Here is a 21,801-nt window from a genome sequence, read left to right as displayed (position 1 = left end):
AAAATATCAAATGCAGAGTAAGGATGAGTAAGACAAAATCCTCAGGCAGTAACACCCTGTTCTTTTCCGCTTGCCCTACAAATCCAAAACAAAGATGGGGCTTACTCAAATTTCTAGTGAATGTGGAAGAGCTTTGGTTGTCAATCAAGATAAGTGCAGCCCAATGAGCATTCTGTAGATTTAATTAAGCTCCAGTGTGAGGTATTATTCATAACAATTCTGATCTGGATATGAAGTAACAGATGTTTTGTTCTTTCTTCTCAAGCTTAAATGAATTATGTGTGGGGGAGAAAGAGAAAGAAAAAGAGAGAGAACACGTGTTGGACCCTAACAGATGGGGGCAAATTACTTTCTCCTTTATACAAAGTGACATTTTCTCTTCAGTACAGTCTGCAATCAAGTAGGTTCTGCTTTTGGGGAGAAATGGTAACTAGTACATTGCTAATTAGACAATGGTTGTTTAATTAAGAGTGCTCTGTTTTATAACTGAGTTAGCCCAAGGATGTCAAATAAGCCTGAAAAGTAAAGGTCAACTTTTATTTCTAGTCTTCAACTTCTACATTCTATTCCTACCCTCTGAACTCCACCAAAGGCCACAAACCTGCTCAACTTTTACCTCTTCCTGAACTCATCAATATTTTTTAAAAAATCAAGGACTAACGTTTCCAAACTTCATTAGAGGAAAACTAGAAAAATCTACTTCTAAATTCTTCCAGAATTTATCTGAAAAACACTAGGATAACTTACCTCAAATCCCTTCACCTTCTCCATCGTTATCAAGCGCCTTGATGTGCGACCGGAAAGCTTCTGCTCACAGTTGCTGATGAGTGTCAAGCAAGGGTGCCAGGGTACCATCTCTTCAGTGTATCTGAAGAAAGAGCAGCTGACTGTTAGGGACACTCACATATGAACCCCGCAAAGGATCATCATGGGGGTTATCCAGTGTGGTATGGGACGTCCTCCCACTACATGCTGTGCCATTTTATTTCACATATGCTAATTGTCCATATAATCCATAAACAATCTGCATTTATAAAAAGCAAAGTATTTAACATAACCACATCCAAAGAAAGTAGCTTAATTTTTTTACCTGTATAATGAGGATGAGAGAGAACACAGGTATGTTTTATTGAAGAATGCCAAGCATTTAAACCACAAAAATACAAGATGACAATTCTACCCTAAAGGATCCCACGAGAGCACATAAGACAGACAGAAATACATTCCATAACAACCCCCTAACATTCATGAGGGACTGATTCAACTGGGGATGTTTATAAATTCCCAAAGTAAAGTCCACTACAGCATATACCCCTTTAAAATGAAATGTCCCTGCAAAATTTTTTATGACATCTTGAGACCTCTATTAACCTTGTTATATAAGATTATTCGGATAAACTACCACTAAACTAAACACTACAGATGACATCAATCCTCTGCCATGAAATAAAACCAAAGTTATGATAAACAGCAGTGGTGCTTGCTGCTGTACAGCACATGTACTTAGTCAATGAAGATGACGACACCTAGAAAGCAGGACAGTCAGGGTGCAGTAGTTCGGAACTTCATGTCTGATAGGTTGTTGGCACTAATCTTGGTAGAAGAAACAGGTAACAAATGTGGGGGAAACAGTTATGGAGCAGAATTCAGAAGAACAGCAGGAGAGAGGGCTCACTAGGTAGGGGCACCTTTAAGAACACTGTGATTGCCAGTTTTTATTTTTCCTTTGCAAATCTTCATATGTTTCTAGATAAACAGCCTGCAAACATTTCTTATATGGGATATCTTAAAGCTCTGATCCAAAATGGGAAAGGTGCTGATCAGCGCTTCCTGTAAAGGACCACCATCCGACCAGCCAATTCTAATGCATCAACACTGTCTTCCCCACCACTTGTTCACTGATTTCTCTAGGTCCCTGTGACCTTCAACAAGCTCTCCCTCATTACCTTGACCACATGCTCAAAACTTTCATCACCCACTTACCAAGCAACATTCATAATACACTTCACTTCATTATCAGTGGAAGGAATTCTCTTGAAGTCATTCTCTGCCTCCCTCCTTAGGGCTTTCCAACAAATAATGGCCATTTCAGATTTCATCTCACCTAATAATTCTCTAATGCTCACTATACAGTCAGAAATGTTGTGCTCCTATGACATTAAGTTGATGTCAAATTTGGAGTCTTCACACAAAGCATTTATGATATGAAAGAATACATTCTACACCATAGTTACAGACTTAAGTAATGGTAACAAAGAGAAGATATAGTTTTGACCTTAGGCTTGCAAACATCAGGGTTTAGAAATGTCTGAACTTGTCAAATTTAGTAACATACCCTTTTTTAAAGAAAAAAATCTTATTTCTTGGCAAAGGAAAAGGTATTTTTATTAAATTTTATTTATATACCTTTTATTGACAAGGTATTTTTATTAAAATGTTTCTTAAATGTATATAAACATAAATTCCTCATGCTTATATAATTTATATAACTATAAAACCCAAAACAAATTTATAAATCAAATCAAAGTACAAAACCAATACAATTTCAATTAACATTTATGACATGAATAATGCTAAACTGGTGAAACTAAGTCATTGGCATTTGGCTTAACAGCAGAAAAACATTTACATGTTCTAGATCATTTTTTGACTTGAACTTTCAGTTTAAGCATGAAAGGACATCATTTAGGTCATCATTATCATTAACAAACTTGTTTTTAACCACTACTCTATTATATGAATGAGCCAATCAATTTAACAGTGTACTCCCAAAATATCACACTAAAAAATAAAAAACAGCAGTTAAAAATTATTTACTATATATTTACTAACATATTTCATACTAATGGACTGTTTGCAATCTGTTAAGTAGAAGCTATAAATCTGTACTATGCCTAGACTATTATGATAGTATGGTATCTTATCTTAACTCCCTGTTTTTAGTACTATTCCCCTATTATCTAAGCCTCTATTTAAAATCTAAATCAGCCAGAATAGGTAAATCCACAGAGATAGGTAAGTGGTTACTAGGGACAAGAGCAGAAGTGACTGCTTATGCATACAGGGTTTCTTTTTGGGATAACAAAAATGTTCCAGAGGGCTTCCCTGATGGCGCAGTGGTTACGAATCCACCTGCCAATGCAGGGGACACAGGTTCAAGCCCTAGTCCGGGAAGATCCCACATGCCGCGGAGCAACTAAGCCCGTGCGCCACAATTACTGAGCCTGCGCTCTAGAGCCCACGAGCCACAGCTACTGAGCCCACGCACCACAACTACTGAAGCCCACATGCCTAGAGCCCATGCTCCGCAACAAAGAAGCCCACGCACCGCAATGAAGAGTAGCCCCCACTCATTGCAACTAGAGAAAGCCCATGCGCAGCAACAAAGACCCAACGCAGCCAAAAATAAATAAAATAAATTTATTTAAAAATTGTTCTAGAATTAGTGGTGATGGTTGCATAACTTTGAGGTTATACTAAAAACCATGGAGTTGTACACTTTAAAAAGGTGACTTTCACGGTATACAAATTATATTTCAACCTTTTTTAAAAAAGAAAAAAAAAAGTGTATAGGTCCCTAGCTTTTCCATCAATCAATTTTGACAGCCATTTATTTTCCTGTGAATCTTCATGACTCAAGCTAACTATTTCCAAATGTCATTAGAGTTTCACTTCCCATTTGAGAAACGGATTTTGTGCTGATTGGAGCGCTTACTGAAAACAATTTAAAAGAATCACTTTTCTCTGTTTCCTGTATGAAAGATGAAAAACAACATGTTCGGTTCTGTTTTGTGTGGCTCTGAGCCACCACAAAATTCATTTTATCACAATTAAACTTTATCCCCAAATCTTACTTTGGAGTACTTTATTAGACTTCTTCACTTTGTCATCATTTTTATCACAAGCACTAGCAGTTGGATTTCCAGTAAAGGACATCCTTCACAAAGAAACACAGTTTCTAATCACTTCAAGAGCATTATCTGTGTATAAATGACAATTAGAAAACAACACATAGGGATATGTGGAACCTGGGCAAAAAGCTACACTCACTCAACAGCTTAGCAACTCCTATAATATCAAATACACGAGTTGAATGTATGCCCTGCCCAAATGAATGTTACACAGATCTTCAGGGTCATTTGCAAATAGTTGAAATTGTGAATAATAAACTCACAAATACCAAAAGTCAAGAATAATTTTATGTGGTAAGTCTCTATGAGTAATAAGAGTAAACTACTAGGAGAGCACATATGAAGGATTGATGAATTCTGCTTAGAAGGTTTCAGAAAGTGTCACAGAGGTGGTAACAATTAAGCCAGGCCTTGAAAGACGACTAGAATTTTACGGCTGAGGAAAGAAGAAACAGTATATCAAGCAATGGGTACAGAATAAATAAAGGTTGAAGGACATAACATATACAGAGTGTCTTGATGCTGGCCAAAAATACAATATACTAGAGTGGGGAGAATCTGGACTAGAGGAAGCAGAAGTTTGTTGAGTAGCAGTTTCTTCACCACAATTTAAATTACCAAATAGTGAGAAAATCCTTTTTCAATCTGACAATTCTTCACAAATAACTAAGCTGTTAGGTAGTATTTTGTTTTTATCGTCTTATACCTTTCAAAATGTCTTGGGTTTAAAAAAAATAAAAATGTTCTGCGTTTAATGAATAATACCTTAACTTGATTATAATGTGCGAGTCTTATTTTTAAACTTCAATCATATAACAGGATTTGGCTGAGTAAATTAATTCAATAGTAGGACTAAAAGCCTACATTCACTATACCAAAAATACAAAAGTTTTCAAATTAAGCTGTGCTAAGGTACAATTTTAAAATGAATTCTTTATTCTTAGTCTAATAAAAAGCTATATATGCAATACAACATAACCAAACTAATTCTAAATTGTTTCATTCAGAAGCAAGAACATTATTTCAAACTTCTGCAGATGACTTTAGTTTTAAGTTCATCTAATACTGTGTTATTTTAAAAAGAGTAAATACTTTGGATTATGTTTACTGCAAAAGTGAAAATAGTTCATTCCCTAATATAAACGCAAGACAAACTAAGTTCATTAATAAGATCACTTTGAGTTAAGGGGAGGAGAAGGCACAACAGAAGTCTAGTTATGAACATCAGAAGACCTGACAAATAAGTCAGGGAAGTAAATGCCATAGTAGTCTTTCCATGTGTGTCCTAGCCTGGATGAAATTTGTCCTTTGATAAAACATCTAAGGTAAACAAACAAACAAAAAAGTGACAAAAACGTGCCTTTTTTTACTTCTAAAAAATCCCTTTGGTTATATGGACTTGGAAATTTCCCCTTGTCGAAAATTATTAAAAGAGAAGTCACTGAAGAAATACCCAGTGGCCATTTTTTAAGGTCTTCAGAAATACTAAAATAGTTGAAAGTGCCTCCAGTTTGACTTTTTATAAAAAAGAAATAAATAAAAGAATTACAGAAGATATTCATAACCACATTTAATTTCAATTATAATTAAATAATAAACTACAAAATAGTGGAAAGTCAGAAATGCCAGAATATAAGAAACACACAAAAACTAATGAGGATATTTCAAAAGGACAGAGGAGCCACCTCAGAGGGACTCCTGCTGATCATAAATCTGGGACAATTTGAACAACAAAATAATGATAGTAATAAATTATAACCCAATGAATAATATAGGAATCTATGACTCCATACCAGTATAAATTAATAAATTAATGGGAGGGAAGGGAAAACTAATCCTTATAGTAGAATGCCAACTTAAAATGCAGAAGGAATGATGGAATAGAAAAGTCATCATTATGGTGGTTGTCAATGTGAGTAGTCACCTGAAGAACAAGATATTGGTGTAATCTTGTGATACCTCCCCCTGGGAAATACTAATCGAGAAGAACATGATAACTCACAGCAGAGAAACCTGACAGAGAACAACATGACCAGATGATCAAGTTTAAGACCTCCAGTAGAGGTTGGCTCTGTGTGCCCCATAATGCAGTGCACTAAGAGCACAGTGTCATTTTTGTGGTATTTCTACCAAGAGCATTGCCTGAGTCTGGTCAAGGAAGAAACATCAGATGGACCGGGTTAGGGGTCAACCTTCACAATATAAGCCCTGTACTCTATAAAACTGTTAAGGACACAAAAGATAAGGAAAGATTGAGGAAATATTCCAGACTGGAGGAGAATGACATGATGGGTCAATGCAGTACATTTTCCTAGAGAGACTACAATCAGTAATATCTGACTGGGGTCCATGACCTGGACAGCAGCACTATCAATGCTGACTTCCAGACTTCAGGGGTTGATGGTGATTTGACAACAATGCTCTTGCTTCTGAGAAATGCAAAGAAATACGCAGGGGTGATGGGGCATCATATCTGCAACTTCTCAAATAGTTCCAAAAATGATAATGGGCATGTGATTAATGTAATGGGTGAGGAAAGGGGGGTAGAGGAGGTGTATGTTAATAGTTGGAAAATTTGGATGGGGGAGAGATGGGAGTTTGTTGCATTTGAAACTTTTCTGTAAATTTGAAATTTATTTCAAATAAAGTTTTTAAAATTCCAGCTCTGAAAACTTGAATTAAAACAAAAAGACAAGTTAGTTTGCTGCTGGAGTTCAGCTTGTCTAAGGCAGAAATCACTTTTGAATAAAAATAAACAAATATGCTCTTCTCTGAAAATATTTTTTTTTCTCTGAAAATATTAATAAAACACCATCTATCACTTCACATACCAGACACCTGAGATCTTGGCAAGATGCTGAATTATGTGAACAGCACTAGGAATAACGAAAACAATAAACTAGCTAGCTTTTAACTTTAGACAAGTCATTTTACTCTTTGGAATTAATTTCTCTTATTTCCAAAATTAAGAAATAATTAATTTCTTAACAGAACATAAGCCCTGTGTTAAGGGGTATGGGTATGAATGTGTACAGTCTTATTAGCTGATAAACAAGATGCAAAACTAAAGTTAGGACAGGGCTTCCCTGAGGGTGCAGTGGTTAAGAATCCGCCTGCCGATGCAGGGGACACAGGTTCAAGCCCCAGTCCAGGAAGATCCCACATGCCGTGGAGTAACTAAGCCCCTGGGCCACAACTACTGAGCCTGTGCTCTAGAGCCCGTGAGCCACAACTACTGAAGCCTGCGTGCCTAGAGCCCGCGCACTGCAATGAAGAGAGTAGCCCCCGCTCGCCTCAACTAGAGGACGCCCATGCACAGCAACGAAGACCCAATGCAGCCAATAAATAAATAAATAAATAAATTTATTTTAAAATAATAATAATAAAAAAATAAAGTTAGGTCATGGTAGCTCCCAATGAAACATTTATAAAAGAAACAACAAAAAAGCATAGCTTCCAACTGCTGAGGGACCATCAACCATTATGAAAAGACAAACAAGAAAACACTGGTCTAAAATGCTTTTTGTACAATTATGTATAGTAAATATAGAAATTAAAATAATTTCTCAAAAAAGATATCTATAGCATATTGAACAAATAGCCAAATTTTCAGCTTGACACTGCCTTTCAAATCTAAAGATCCTGTTTTGTCAACACATCTTGTCTTTCATTGTTGGTGTACACAGCTGTTTATAATTAATAGCTATTGAATAATAAAACCCAAACCAATAATGTTGAACATAATCAGGGCTTTAAATATATGCATAGCTCTTAGTTTGTTTGGTCTTAGCTTTTAAAAAAGATTTTACTGCATTTACGGTGATCCTAAGAGCCAATATATATTCAAGCTAACTAGCAGTAGATGAATCACTCAGCTAAGTTGTTAAAATTTATCTAAGTTTATGGCCTGGCCAAACAGCTATTGAACACACAGGCCCCGAGCTAAGTATGATATACAACAGGGGCAAACTTTTGCTCTTATAGGCCAGATAGTAAATATTTTAGCCTTTGTGGACCACTTGTGTTTCTGACACATATTCTTCTTTGTTGTTTTTTTCTTTTCTAATAACCCTTTAAATAGGTAAAAACCAGTCTTAGCTCAAGTGCCTTACAAAAACAGGCTGAAAACCATATCAGGCTCACAGGCTGTAGTTTGCCAACCCCTGATGTAAAATAAAAAGTTCAAAGCAATTCAATCAATAAGAAGAAGGGGCCTGTTTTATGCAGCGTGTTGGTAAATGAAGGTCATCATACACATTAAACACAAAGATATTTACCCTGAATATGATTAGAGACAGGGAAAAAGGTATGCTAGATATACAAATACCATAAGAAAAAGTAAAATTATTTAATATTTTAAATAATTATAAGTAAAATTATTTAATATTACATACTCTGGTGTGTACACTGGTAACCAATAGACTAGTCTTCCACCTAATACGAGGGTCTCAGCTGCAAAGTTTAACAGGTCAAAAAACATATCACTCAGATGATAACTCAAGGAAACAGGAACGTGGCTTTCTGGACTAGATAAAGAAAACAAAATTTCAAAATCAGTGAAAAACTTTAAGACTATTAAACTAAGTTAATTAAAAAAAAGCAATATGCTTCTTCCCAAAGTAGTAACATACCATATTTAACTTTTACTTACCATTTTTCTATCCCCTTTGGTATTTCCTTCTGTGAACCTGTTCTTCTTGTAGACTCTCTAATACCATATGGAGCTAGACAGAAAACAGGTAACACGGATAGTCAAAAGTCACCTAATCATCACTGCAAAGCAGATGGACATCATGTGCCTCCAGATGTGACACCCTGAGAAGGACACATCACCTATGCAATATTCCAGCTGAGAATGCATAACAAGAGGGACATTCTATTTAAAACACTGGGAGGGCAGGCAAGCAGGTGGCTGTATTCTTCAAAATGTCAATGTCATAAAAGACAGAGAAAGGTTGTGAAAATGTTACAAACTAAAGGAGGGTTAAAAGGTATGACTACTAAAGGCAATACCTGACACTAGGCTGGATACTGCACTTCAGGGAAAAACATGCTATAAAGGATATTACTGGGTCAATTGACAAAACTGGATGAGAAACTACAGATTAAAGAATTAGCGATTCACTGAAATTGGTAACTGTACTTTGGCTATCTAAGAGACTATCCCTACTCTTAGGAAACATACACTGGAGTATGGGGGGCGGTGAAGGGCCATGATGTATACAACTTACTCTCAATTGATCAGGAAAAAAATTACGTATTTTTATAAATACACATAGAGAGTGAGAGCAAATAATAAAGTAGATTGTTAATAAAAAGTCACTCAATTTTCAAAAGTATATTCATACTGATATTCATACTTGCTAATTTTTCTTTTGTTAGATTTGAAAATATCTAAGTTACCAAAGAACTGAAAAGGTCTGAGATGGAAGGGTTGAGATACTGTATGCCACTATATACAGATTTACTGCCAAATACTATAGAAAAGGTAGATTTATTCTTAGATAGGATGCCTGAAAAGCCCAAGAACTCACATGGCATGAGAAAACAAGTTCTCATGCACATTCTTGAAGCTCAGTGGGTTCACAAGCACAGTGGGTCACACCCAAATTTCTTTTAACTCTATAAAGGAGATGCCAGTTACAACGGGCACAACAACAACAACAAACCATAAAAGCTTACACATAGAGAAATGGGAAATATCTGAAACTTTCCTCTTCAAATGTGATACCATAATTGCAAATGACATTTTGGCTCTAGTTGCTACACTAATAACCAATTACGGTCAAATATAAAACAAATATAAAAACAAATTTATGTCTTAAAAAATAAGCCGAAGAGAAAAAGGAATGACAAGTTAATACATATAGTTTAAAAAATCAAAACCACTTAGTTAAATTGGTGTCCTGCCCTACATTCATAATTTTTTCCTTCTCACTATGTGAAGAAGTCAGGGGTGAGGGGAATACTAATACAAGTTGGCTTTCTTTGTTGTACTGATAAATTTTGTAATTTAAATGTAAATGACTTTAGGAACCTAATCCTACTCCTACTTTTGTATAAAAATAAACTTACGATCAGTGATGACTGCATCAAAGTATGTGCCCTTCCTCCAAGAAGGTTTAGATGCATCTGAAACCAGGACATCAAGGTAATACTTCTCTAAACCATATTGACGAAGATTTGCCCTAATGTTTTCATCTGGTCCTCTCCATTTCTGGTTTTTCCTACTAGCCTTTCCTGAACGGAAAGAAAAAGGAAGACAGAACTAACAAACAACATTCTTACCTCGTCATTTGGCTAAAAGTAACGTTTAACTTATCTAAACCTATATTTAATCAAATAAAACTTGCTTTCATTTCAAATCTTAATTTTATTTATACAAGGAACAATTATTTTTATTTTAACTTATTGTAAAAAATATTTCAGAAAGTAAACTGTACTGATGTCTAACTATCTTTTCACATAAAACTGCCTTAAAACACTCATTCAATAATTAATGCATTCAAAGCGTACTAATAAAGACACAGAGTTAAACAGAACATGGTCCCTTTCCTCTAGCAGTGTAGAAACACTGACGAATTAGATAAATGGAACAGAAATGAAGAGCGCTAACTTGGGAAATGCAGGAGCTGTGACCATGGACAGAGGAGGTAAAACGAGAACACAAGAGATGAAGAGTTAAAGTGAGGGACTCAAGGAAGAAGTTCAAAAGTTTTAGTTTAGGAGACATGAGTGAATGATGATACCATCAATTAAGATCTGAGAAACCAAGAGGAAAAGAAAATCTAGGAAAGAAGATGAGGTTCATTTGAGATACATCAATCTTGATATACCTTGAGGTACCTACAGAAGCTTCAGAAAGAGATATTCAGCAGGTAGTTAGAGACCAGAATACATATACCTGAGAGATGTCAGTATATAAACTTAAGTTAAATCTGTAAGAATGAATGATATTTCTGATTAACCTAGGTGGCAATTACATAAATGTTTGTTCGATACTCTTGTTATTTTAATAAACTCTTCTGTATTATGATCTACTTCACAATAAAAACAAAACTTAAAAAGCAAAAGAAGAATGACATGACTCTGCACAATATGTAGTGTGATAAAAGGGGTCAACAAGAGATGCCTGGAGAAAAGCAACATATAAACAGACATTGAAGAAAACTGCAGGGCCTTCAGGAGACTGAGATCAAAACAAAGAAATCAGAGTACCACCCAATGAAGCCACTGTCTAGGAAACCAAGGGCTGCTTTATGAAGGTCAACACTGCCAAATACTGTAGATCTGTGGCCTTAGTAAGATTTTTCAGTAGGCATGCAAGCTGAAAAATAACAGGCAGAACGCAGTTAGAGATGAAGAAGAGGAATAGCAAATAAACTAGTCTTTTTAAGAAGCACTTTGGGGGACTTCCCTGGTGGCACAGTGGTTAAGAATCCGCCTGCCAATGCAAGGGACACGGTTTGAGCCCTGGTCCAGGAAGATCCCACATGCTGTGGAGAAACTAAGCCCATGTGCCACAACTACTGAGCCTGCGCTCTAGATCCCATGAGCCACAACTACTGAAGCCCTCACGCCTAGAGCCTGTGCTCCGCAACAAGAGAAGCCACTGCAGTGAGAAGCCCATGCTCCGCAACAGGGAGGAGCCCCCTCTCGTCACAGCTAGAGAGAAAGCCCACATGCAGGAACGAAGACCCAACACAGCTAAAAATAAATAAGTTTATTTTTAAAAAATGAAAGAAGCACTTTGCAGACTTCCCTGGTGGTGCAGTGATTAAGAATCCGTCTGCCAATGCAGGGTACATGGGTTTGAGCCCTGGTCCGGGAAGATCCCACATGCCGGGGAGCAACTAAGCCCATGCACCACAACTACTGAGCCTGCGCTTTAGAGCCTGCGAGCCACAACTACGGAGCCCACGCGCCACAACTAGTGAAGCCCACGTGCCTAGAGCCCATGCTCCGCCACAGAGAAGCCACTGCAATAAGAAGCCCGCGCACCACAATGAAGAGTAGCCCCCGCTCGCCACATCTAGAGAAAGCCTGCGCGCAGCAACAAAGACCCAACACAGCCATAAATAAATTAATTAATTAATTAATTAATTAAAAAAACTCAATCTCTTAAAAAAAAGAAAAAGAAACACTTTGGTAAAAGGAAGAGGAAAACAAAGTAGTAGCTAGGAGGGTCCCTATAGGATTGATAGAAAAAGTTCTGTATTTTTAAAATAGAAGAAACTTGGAAGTATTTGAGAGTATAGTAAGAGATTAGAAGCATAGGAAACAGAGGGCATATCTAATAGCATCTTGGATAAGCTCTGAGGAAACTCTACCTCAGTCAGAATTCTACCCAAGTAGACTGAAAGGTTATTACATAACTTTTAAACATAACTCTAATAAATAAAAATTCAAATGAATTATATAGGACAATATCCTTAAAGCAAACATACTGCTTCTACTAAAAGCAAACAGGAATAATTCTTCTTAGCACTTTGTCTACTCTAACATACTGCAGACAAAGACTATCTTTTTCTGGTTAGCCCATTTAGGTGAACTTTATAAAATGTTACTCATTCTCCTTGTAGTACTAAATTCTTTATAGCAAGGTAGGAAAAAAGACAGTTCATCAAATACAATATATCAAATTACTTAAGCAAAAGAAAATAAAGTCTAATAAATTCTCACCTATATAATAATTTACACTGGGTGAGTAAGAGGAAAAGCATGTTTTATAGGCTGATTCTAGTTACAACAATGAAATACCAGCATAACTACAATTTCAAAATCAAAGAAACTTTACATTTTTAATACTATTCAGCTATGAAGGAATATTTTCAGTTTGATTCAATTTCATCCAATCACACTTCACTAGCAAAGCTTCTAGATTTTTAAAGTATTTTCCAAAATTGCCTCAAAAGCAAGCAGATGCTTATCTCAAATTACCCTCAGTCTAATGCAGAATCTTTACTATTACTGTCACCTTAACTGTCTCAAAGATGTTTCGGTCAGTTATGAAATTAAAAACATGTATGGTACTCAAGGACTAGAAATTAGAGTATACACATATGACTGCTGAATAAAAGAACAGTGATAATTGTTAAGTAGAAACTCTGTTTTACTAACATGAATATGCTAATTAAAAATGACTAGTCCCTCTCCCACTTCCTTCCCAACCCAAAAGTTTTACAACCTTATTGATTGCCTACTTTTTAAAAATCTAAGACCAAAAATAGCTCTGAGAGGAGGAATTTTTCCTACTCACCTTTGTGTTTCCCCGGGGGTCATTTTGCTCACACTGGATCACTTCATAAAAAGCAGATACCCAATGAAGTCTTATTGTTGTAAGAATAACTAAAACTATATCACAACACTTTAACATTAAAAATAGATGTATAATGCCATATATAACTATTTAAGTATCTTAAAGGCACATTTGGTACAAGAGCAAAGACTGTAACACTGTCTAGAACCACTACTCACCCAAGCCATGAACGGTGTTGTAGTCTATGTCTGTCCCATATACATATGCACCAAAATGAGCAGATGCTATCAGAAGGCCACCTGAAAAAAATCACACAATTGTGATCTGTTAACCAGAAAGTCCCAGACTCTTATTTCTTCCCCTATTTAATCTGATCCAAATTCTTACAAACCAGCTGTAGGCAGAGTACCCTAGAATGACATTGGTTCTGGCCATATTTAGTAGGCTTCAGAACTGAAAAAACAAACCCCTAAGCTGTGCTCATCACACTGGTCACAAAGCAGGGAATTAATATATGCCCTGGCATTATTACTTTAAACAGCACTACTCTGGGAAAATTATCCTTTTTTTGGTCAAAATAATGTGTATTTAAACATTTTCATCTTATTTTGAGAAGTCTATACAAAAGCATCTTGCTCCTTTCTTACAATGAACATACAAGGCTGCTACACAAAGAGCTGGCAATAAATAAGTCTGACAATTGGGCTTAATTCTCACTCAAGTCAGAGTTTCAAATAACTTAAAGAGGGCATAATTAATATATAAGAGATTAATTCTTACAAAAATTAAAATATGAGGACAACAAATAGTTACTCCTATTGTCAGTGAGGTAATTATCTGATTTTAAACCGTAGATACAAATTTCTGAATAACTGTTATCAGACATACACAAAAATATTTAATACAATGAATTTTCTGTTTACTTAGTGCTGTGAACAAAGAAAGAACAGATGTCCTAACACGATTTGACTAGACTAAGTAATTTGGTAGGTGTGACCAGTTCACATATGAAGGAACATCCTTATAAAGATTAAAAATTAATGAAATCCTTTAAACTAAAAGGTATAATATTTTTAAATTGTTTAAGAATAAAAATTCACAAAGTTAAATATCTTAATAATTGTTCTTTTCAATGAACTTCACTTTTTTAATTATCCAAATTAAAAATGTTCTTAGTACTTGGGTAAGTCCTAATAGCCATACTGCAGAACTATCTGTCAGCCAAACTGAAATCAGAAATATACAGAAAAATATTCTTAGCCTATGCACAAACTTGGATATGGGGAAATAACTAGGGCTCTTTCCATTATATCCTTTTGAAATGTAATCTCTAAAATTAAGATGGGTAGTGCCTCCAGAGGGTCAAGGTCTATAAATGAATGTGTTCCTTCCATAGCCATTTAAAACATAGTTTGGTAACATGTACTTAAAAATACTTTGCTCAATGAAAAATATTATAACTACTACCTAATGGAGCCATGAATAAGAGAAATGGAAGACTAAAAGTACAGCAGAAACCAAAACCTAGGTTCCCTCATACTAACTACAAAAAGCATTTGTTTGAGGAGGTAAGGTTAAGTAAGCCCTCATAATTCTTAGCCTATAAATGGAACAGTCCATATTTAGGAAAGGTACTATATTTAGTAATGACTTGAAATACAAAAATCACTTCACCCATATTAGAGGAATTACTACAATTCTGCCAATTAAGGCAGATACTCACCTAGAAGAACTAGTTGTCAAGGGGAACAGAAAAGCTTTCCTGTGTTCCTTAAACAGAACCTTATCCATTTGGTTAGAGTGAGTTTTGAGAAGACCCAATTTAGAGTACACTGCTGAAAGGAGATGAATAATCTGTTAGACTACATCTGTTAGTTAACTTTGTGCCCTCTAAAAGCTTTTCAAGTTTCAAATAAAATCAATATAAATTAGCTTCTCTGAACTGGTCACTGGGTAATCACTGTTAATCATCTAGTTATTTTTTTAATTAAATTGAAGCATTTTCACGTTTAGTTATACCTCAGTTGGAGTTTCCTTGGAAGCTTTTTGGTGGAAGAAGGGGTGATAAAAAAGGAGGGGGTGAAGTGTTGAGGGGGCAGATAACATGACTCACCCGATTTCTTATTAGCTATCAAGTGTAAAAATACCACATATGTGATCTAGACTAGCAAATCAGTATTTTAATGTCTTATTACCTAAATAGTAACCAGTTTAAGGTTAGGGTAATATCTTACAGGTAAAAGGACACAATAACTGAACTCTTATGATACAGAAACAAATTTATGAGTTTCATCTGTAAAGATTTAAGTGGAAAGCCTTATAAAAATGTGAAAATGAGAACTGGGCTTTGGTTTTGCCGAAAGAAAAGGAAGAAAAATTGTAATACTATGTCCCCTATGTAATCCTTAATAAAAACAAACAAACAAACAAAAACAACTCATAAATTAAACTAGCAGCTTAAGCAAAAGGATATTGCCAGAAAACAGAGATTATACCAAACTATGAGACTCAGGAAAAGGGGTCTACAAAGAGTTGTGGATAAAATGGGAAGCAGAGATTCTCACAAAGACCTACAGAGATCCATTATCTCTCTGCTAACTTTCTCTTTTCCTCCTCATAGTCTCCTCTCAGAGGTAGACAGTGGGCTTCTCAACACCTTGCTCCCATGTCTATCATCTGCAATGACAAAATGTCAAAGTTTTACTCCTTTCCTTAAACCTATGAGCCACTTGAAGGTAGAACAGGCAAGGAGTACACGATAGTCTCCTGGGTATATTCCCAACTACTAAAGGAGTGGACTCATTTGAGAGAGGGGAAAGGGAAAAGCAATCAGAGCTAGGGCTGCAGAGCTACATCACTGCACCTACAGACATCGGCACACACTTGTGCCAATTATTTTCATTATGAACAAAGAATTAGAAGTTTACAATTTTAACCCTCAATTACTTTGCCTGCTGCCATAATTTGCCAATAGTTGCAAATTATGAATATCTTGGAAATCAGCCAAAGAAGGAACTAGAAAATGAATTCATGGCCAAATTGTTCATCATCACCATTCAATATTAGCTATATCTAACATCTTTCACCAAAAAGGTATCTAAGTGCTTAACAAAATAATTAAAAAATGATCAACAGTATGGTTAATTGACTGTCTTCCATCCATCATACAATTTCCTAAGAATTTCATATACATATATTACCTCATTTAACCTCACAATATATTACTTATTACCATTTCACAAATGATGGAATTGAGGCCCAGACAAGTAAAGCATCTTGCTCAAAGTCATATAGTAACTGACAGAGTAAGGATTTAAAACTCACTCTCTTTGCTCTTATGGTACGCTATACTATATAACTTCCTTTAGGGTCAGCAGCAATTGAAGTAAATATTAGCCTACTAATTAGATACACAAAAGTAAAATTTGTTATTAAACAAATTAAATTAAGTAAGGCTGCACACTCAGTTAATAAGAGTTGTATACAATTCACGAGTCTTGTATCACATCACAGGCAGGCCTGTGCCATTATAGGTATTCAACTTATGCATGCTGATCATTCCTTTAGCAATGTTCATATTAGAACAGCAGTACTTCCTAATTACTGACAGCTGACCCACGATATACATCTTCCCCCTTGAGAAAATGGAGATGTACAACTTAAAATAAATCTTACTATAATGAGACTCAATGTATTTGCTAAAATGGAAATGAAAGTGTGTTTCTGTAGCTCATAATGTCATTCTAGACAAGAGAACAGACTGTCTAAAAGGAAAAGGAAAGGTATTTAGGGAGGAAAAGGTTATATCTCTCCTTTCAACTTTCCAGAAGCTTTCTAACCTACTCTATAACCTTGAGAATATCACAAGCCATAAGTAGTCTGTGGGTAAAGCCTTCAGGAAACTAATAAACATCTATTTTGTACCTTTAGAATGGAAAAGGGATATCATACATTTGAATTAAAACAAAAATACTAAAAAAGGAAAAGAATATCATCCAATACTTATGAAAAACTATGACCATGGAGGAGGGCACAAGGCTACTTATTTCTCCAATCCTTCAGAAGGTACTACCCATCGAAGAGACAAAAGGTCCAGTAAAGAGGACAAACTGCTTAAGAACTGTGCCTATTCTCAATTATTAGCCATTACCAGTTATAAAACAAAAGCACCAAAAACTACCTAAAGTCTTAAAGCTATGCTTAAACAACAAACACAAATTATGAAATGTATTTTAGCAGCATCTTTGCAAAGATCTTCCTCTTGCAATTTTCCATTAACTGTCCTACATATTGCAATTAATTTTCCATTAATTGTCCTATACAGTATAAACAGTCAAATGACCAAGATATGCTACCCACCCTAAGGAGCAGCCTTAAAGCAAATTAGGGGCGGGTCTGCTCACCCCTTACCACACTAACAATAGTCAACACCTTGACTGCTATGGAAGTTAGCATTTCATAATATGCCCAGCCTCATCTACATCAAAGGAAGGAAATTTTACCCATACTGGTAACTATTTTTAAACTTTATGGTCTGGTCTATGTGTATGTGTGCATACTAAACACGTACATGTATGTATCTCAAAGAATCACTTCACAGGAAAAGGTTTTAGAAGTCCAAGAACAAGATTAAGAATTAATAGAGGGTTACCATTTGGAAAAAGATAAATTAAATCAATTCCTCACGGCATACAAGAAAATAAACTCCAAATGCATTCGAGATCTAAAAGGAAAAAAATCAAAACTACTAAAGTACCAGAAAACAGAGCTGAATTCCTCTATAACTTGGATGTAGCGGGAAAGTTTTTGCCTGGCAAAAAAACAATTACATGCAAAGTCAAAACATAAAGGGCAAACTGGGAGAAAATATTTTACATATTTACATACATAAAACAGGAAAAAAGGGGGAGAGTGACTAAAATATAAAGTATTTTTAAAAATATGGGGGGGAATCAAAAAGTCTACAGAAAAATAGGCAAAAGATTTGGAGATAATTCCAAAAAGGTTATAAAACTGGACCTTAAAATAGAAAAAGTCATTAGATTTCACTCGTAAGAGAAATACAAATGAACACTTCACTGAGATAACATTTTCACCCAACAGACTGGCAAATTTCAAAAGCCTGACAATATACTCTGCTGGTGAGGCTGTGAGGGAACAGGGGCTCATATATTGCTGGCGAGAAGGCAAGATGGTATAATGGAGAGTAATTTGGCCACATTTAACAAAACTACATACGCTTACATTCTTCAACCCAGCAATCCTAATTCTAGGAATTTACCCTGGAGCTATACTTCCAACACTATGAAACTATATATGTACAGATTATTCATTGCAAGCATTATTTGTAACTGTGAAATATGGGAAACTACCTATATCCAAGTTTAGGTGATTGTTTGACTAAATTATAGTACATAAACCCATGGAGTACAACTATAAAAAAGAACGAAGATAATCTCTATGAACTAAAGGAAGTGATTTCTAAGAAATACTAAGTGAAGTTAAGTGAAAAAAAAAAAATCTGTACGGTTAGACCAGAATTTGTAGTATATGTGAAAACTCACAATTTCTAAAATATGTATATGTTTGGTTGACCCAAAATAAGGAACATTCTGGATAAAAAAATAGAGGAGGGATAGTATTCTTCAAAATTGTAAGTTTTATAAAAGAAAAAGTAAGATTCTGGATATACTCCACATCAAGGGATCAAAGAAATGTTAACAACAAAATACAATACCTGGAAAGGAAAACAGATGGTATAAAGGGACATCAGTGGTTCAATTACCAAAAATGGAATACAAACACTAAACTACTGTATTAATAGTACATTTACTAACACTGAAAACTATACTGTGGTTATGTAAGAGAATATCCTTATTCTTTTTTTTTTTTTTGCGGTCCTCGGGCCTCTCACTGCTGTGGCCTCTCCCGCTGTGGAGCACAGGCTCCGGACGCGCAGGCTCAGCGGCCATGGCTCACGGGCCCAGCCGCTCCACGGGCATGTGGGATCTTCCCGGACCGGGGCACAAACCCGCGTCTCCTGCATCGGCAGGTGGACTCTCAACCACTGCGCCACCAGGGAAGCCCGAGAATATCCTTATTCTTAAGAAACATATTCCAAGTCTTTGAGAGATAAAGGGATGTAATGGATGCAACTTACTTGTATATAAACATAATGAGAAAATAAATGATAAAGCAAATGATGCCAAATTTTAACAACAGTCTACTCTGGGTCAAGGATATGTATGTGTTCTTTCTTCTATTTTTAATCTTGTAACTTTTCTATCAGTTTGGCATTATTTCCTGTAAAGTTCAAAAAGTTGGGGAGGCACTCAGGATAATGAGGATAGGAAAGAAAGGAATAGGTATAGTAGTATGTTGGGGGTGGGATATATGAAGACAATGGTGGAATAGCAGAGACTCACTAAGATTAATTCAACAACACAGGAAATAATTCCACCAGTTGGGATCTCTTGACCTTGATTCTATTTGCTCCTAATGACATGGGATTGTATTCCTCAAGTTAGTTTATGGTACAATAGCTGGCTGGCAGATCCTAAGGCTGAGAGAGGCAGTATTATGATAGTAAAGAGCACGAGTTCTGGAGTTAGACTGCTTGAGTTTGAATCTCATGAGATTTCTACACTGTATAACCTTGACCAAGTCACTTAACCTCTCTGTCTGTGCCATAATCTCAGGAAGATTTTTTTAAGTATCTCAATTTCAGTAGTTGTAAGAATTAAATTAGATAGTAACATTAGAGTGCATAGCTAGTACCTGACATGTTTACTATTCAACAAACAGTAGCTACTGCATCATCACTGCTTACAGTTTCTGATGAGTTTCTAATGAGTTGCTGATGGGGAAAGACCACTACAGGGAGAAACTCCAACCACGCATAATTTGTTCCTAAATGATCTGAATCATAATGAATTTAGCCAGATGAACCTAAATGTGAGTACTCCCTAAGTATAGGCAAGATTAAAAAAAATGGGTTGAAGCAGGAAAATGTCTTCAGAGTCAGATGAAATAAACTTGGACTTTTAGGACTTCCACACAAAGTTAATTATGAGGACATCCAATCAAGTGCATACAGAACCCAGGTCATAGCCTCAGCAGCCAAGCTCTAGTCCATTGATACTTAGTCACTTTTCTTATTTTCAAACTTCACATATGAACCTCCACAAACCAAAGGCACATTATTTTTTTTCCATGTAAGTATATAATTATCAATTTTAAAAGATGAATACTTTTTAAGATTCTGTCACTCAAGTCTTTCTTCCCCCCAAGAGTTTTCCTTTTTTTTTTTTTTTAACTGAAGTATAGTAAGAGTTTTCCTATTTAAATAAACTATATAGCTTTACAACATTTCTACAATGTATGGTATACTCCCCTTAGTGGTTTACTTGGGGAAATAAACCCCACAAAATTCTTTCAGCATCCTCTTTGGAAGTGGCAAAAGTGTTAAATATGGGCTACTATACAAATATGTGGTTGTCTCTTATCTAATGATAAATAAAGGATTATTTTATCTTTTAGCAAAACTATTACTATGACCTTGACTAATATAAACAAGCAACATCTCTACACTAGTTTAACAATTAAATTAAAATACCTGTTCCAACAAATGGATCAAATACAATATCATTTTCTTTCACTTTTCCATGGTTGGCCATGATGAATGATAAACCAGCATCCATGCTTGTATTTCCAATAAAGTGTCTCTTTTTGACACTGTATGACTCAATAAGCTCTCTCTGCCCATCTGCAATCTAGATTGGAGATAATTTTCAATTTGTGTAAATGTACAGAACAGATTTAAGATAATTATTCACAATAAACCCATAGTGTCTTGATAATGAGAACTTCTTTCCATTTACCACTGCTTCACATAAATATGTGATTAAGGCAGTTATGGACAAATACCTTTATTTCTTAGTGTGTTCCTATTTACTTTTGCTTTTCAAAGCAAATTTGAATTGAATTTGAATGCAATTATTCCAGGGCTTGGTGGTGAGCTCTAGCCACCTCTTTTTTTCTCCTAAATAACAATATTCTGTAACATAAGCCACAGCTTCCTGCCTCAGGGAAGTGGGCAGAACTGCTCTGCAGTAATTTCATTTCTCTTCAGAATGGAAACCTAGATCAGAGAGCTCCACAAATGAGAATCCTGCTATCACAGCACTCTGCCTTTTCTCTGCTTTATTAAAAAAGCAGTTCACACTTTCCGATGAGTCTTAAGACTTCCAGGTACATGACCTCCTACCTGGGCCCCATATCTAACAATCCTCTTGCATTTCATCAGAATCTCTGGAAAAACAAAACACACAACCACATATTTTCCACTGATTTTAATTCATACAGTAGTTCTGACTCTTCAGCTCCTTTAAAGTTTTACATATAAAGAGTCAAATACAAAGGCCTACCACTTAGAATTTCTTTTTTTTCAATTTTTTATTGAAGTATAGTTGAATTACAACGTTAATTACCGCTGTACAGCAAAGTGACTCAGTTATACATATATATACATTCTTTTTCATATTCTTTTCCATTATAGTTTATCACAGGATATTGAATATAGTTCCCTGTGCTATACAGTAGGACCTTGTTGTTTATTCATTCTATATATAC

The 21,801-nt window shown here is 35.5% G+C and overlaps 1 protein-coding gene across 3 annotated transcripts in view; it reads right to left on the bottom strand.

Annotated features, from left to right (window-relative positions):
- The window catches only part of TRMT11 (tRNA methyltransferase 11 homolog), a 60,830-nt gene that overhangs the window by 18,986 nt on the left and 20,043 nt on the right, over positions 1–21,801 (bottom strand). For all 3 annotated transcript variants that reach the window (XM_029224175.1, XM_029224177.1, XM_029224178.1), the window contains exons 7-12: positions 20,786–20,942; positions 13,389–13,469; positions 9,987–10,151; positions 8,563–8,635; positions 8,306–8,437; positions 748–868 (exon numbers count right to left, since the gene is read on the bottom strand). In XM_029224175.1, the coding sequence (XP_029080008.1) occupies positions 748–868; positions 8,306–8,437; positions 8,563–8,635; positions 9,987–10,151; positions 13,389–13,469; positions 20,786–20,942 (729 nt within the window). The remainder of the gene's footprint in view (positions 1–747; positions 869–8,305; positions 8,438–8,562; positions 8,636–9,986; positions 10,152–13,388; positions 13,470–20,785; positions 20,943–21,801) is intronic.

Source organism: Monodon monoceros, unplaced genomic scaffold (assembly GCF_005190385.1).
Source record: "Monodon monoceros isolate NGI ecotype Baffin Bay Population unplaced genomic scaffold, NGI_Narwhal_1 Super_Scaffold_15, whole genome shotgun sequence".
Classification (NCBI taxonomy): domain Eukaryota; kingdom Metazoa; phylum Chordata; class Mammalia; order Artiodactyla; family Monodontidae; genus Monodon; species Monodon monoceros.
The sequence above is the reverse complement of the archived record's forward strand: the minus strand, read 5'-3'. Positions and strand labels throughout refer to the sequence as shown.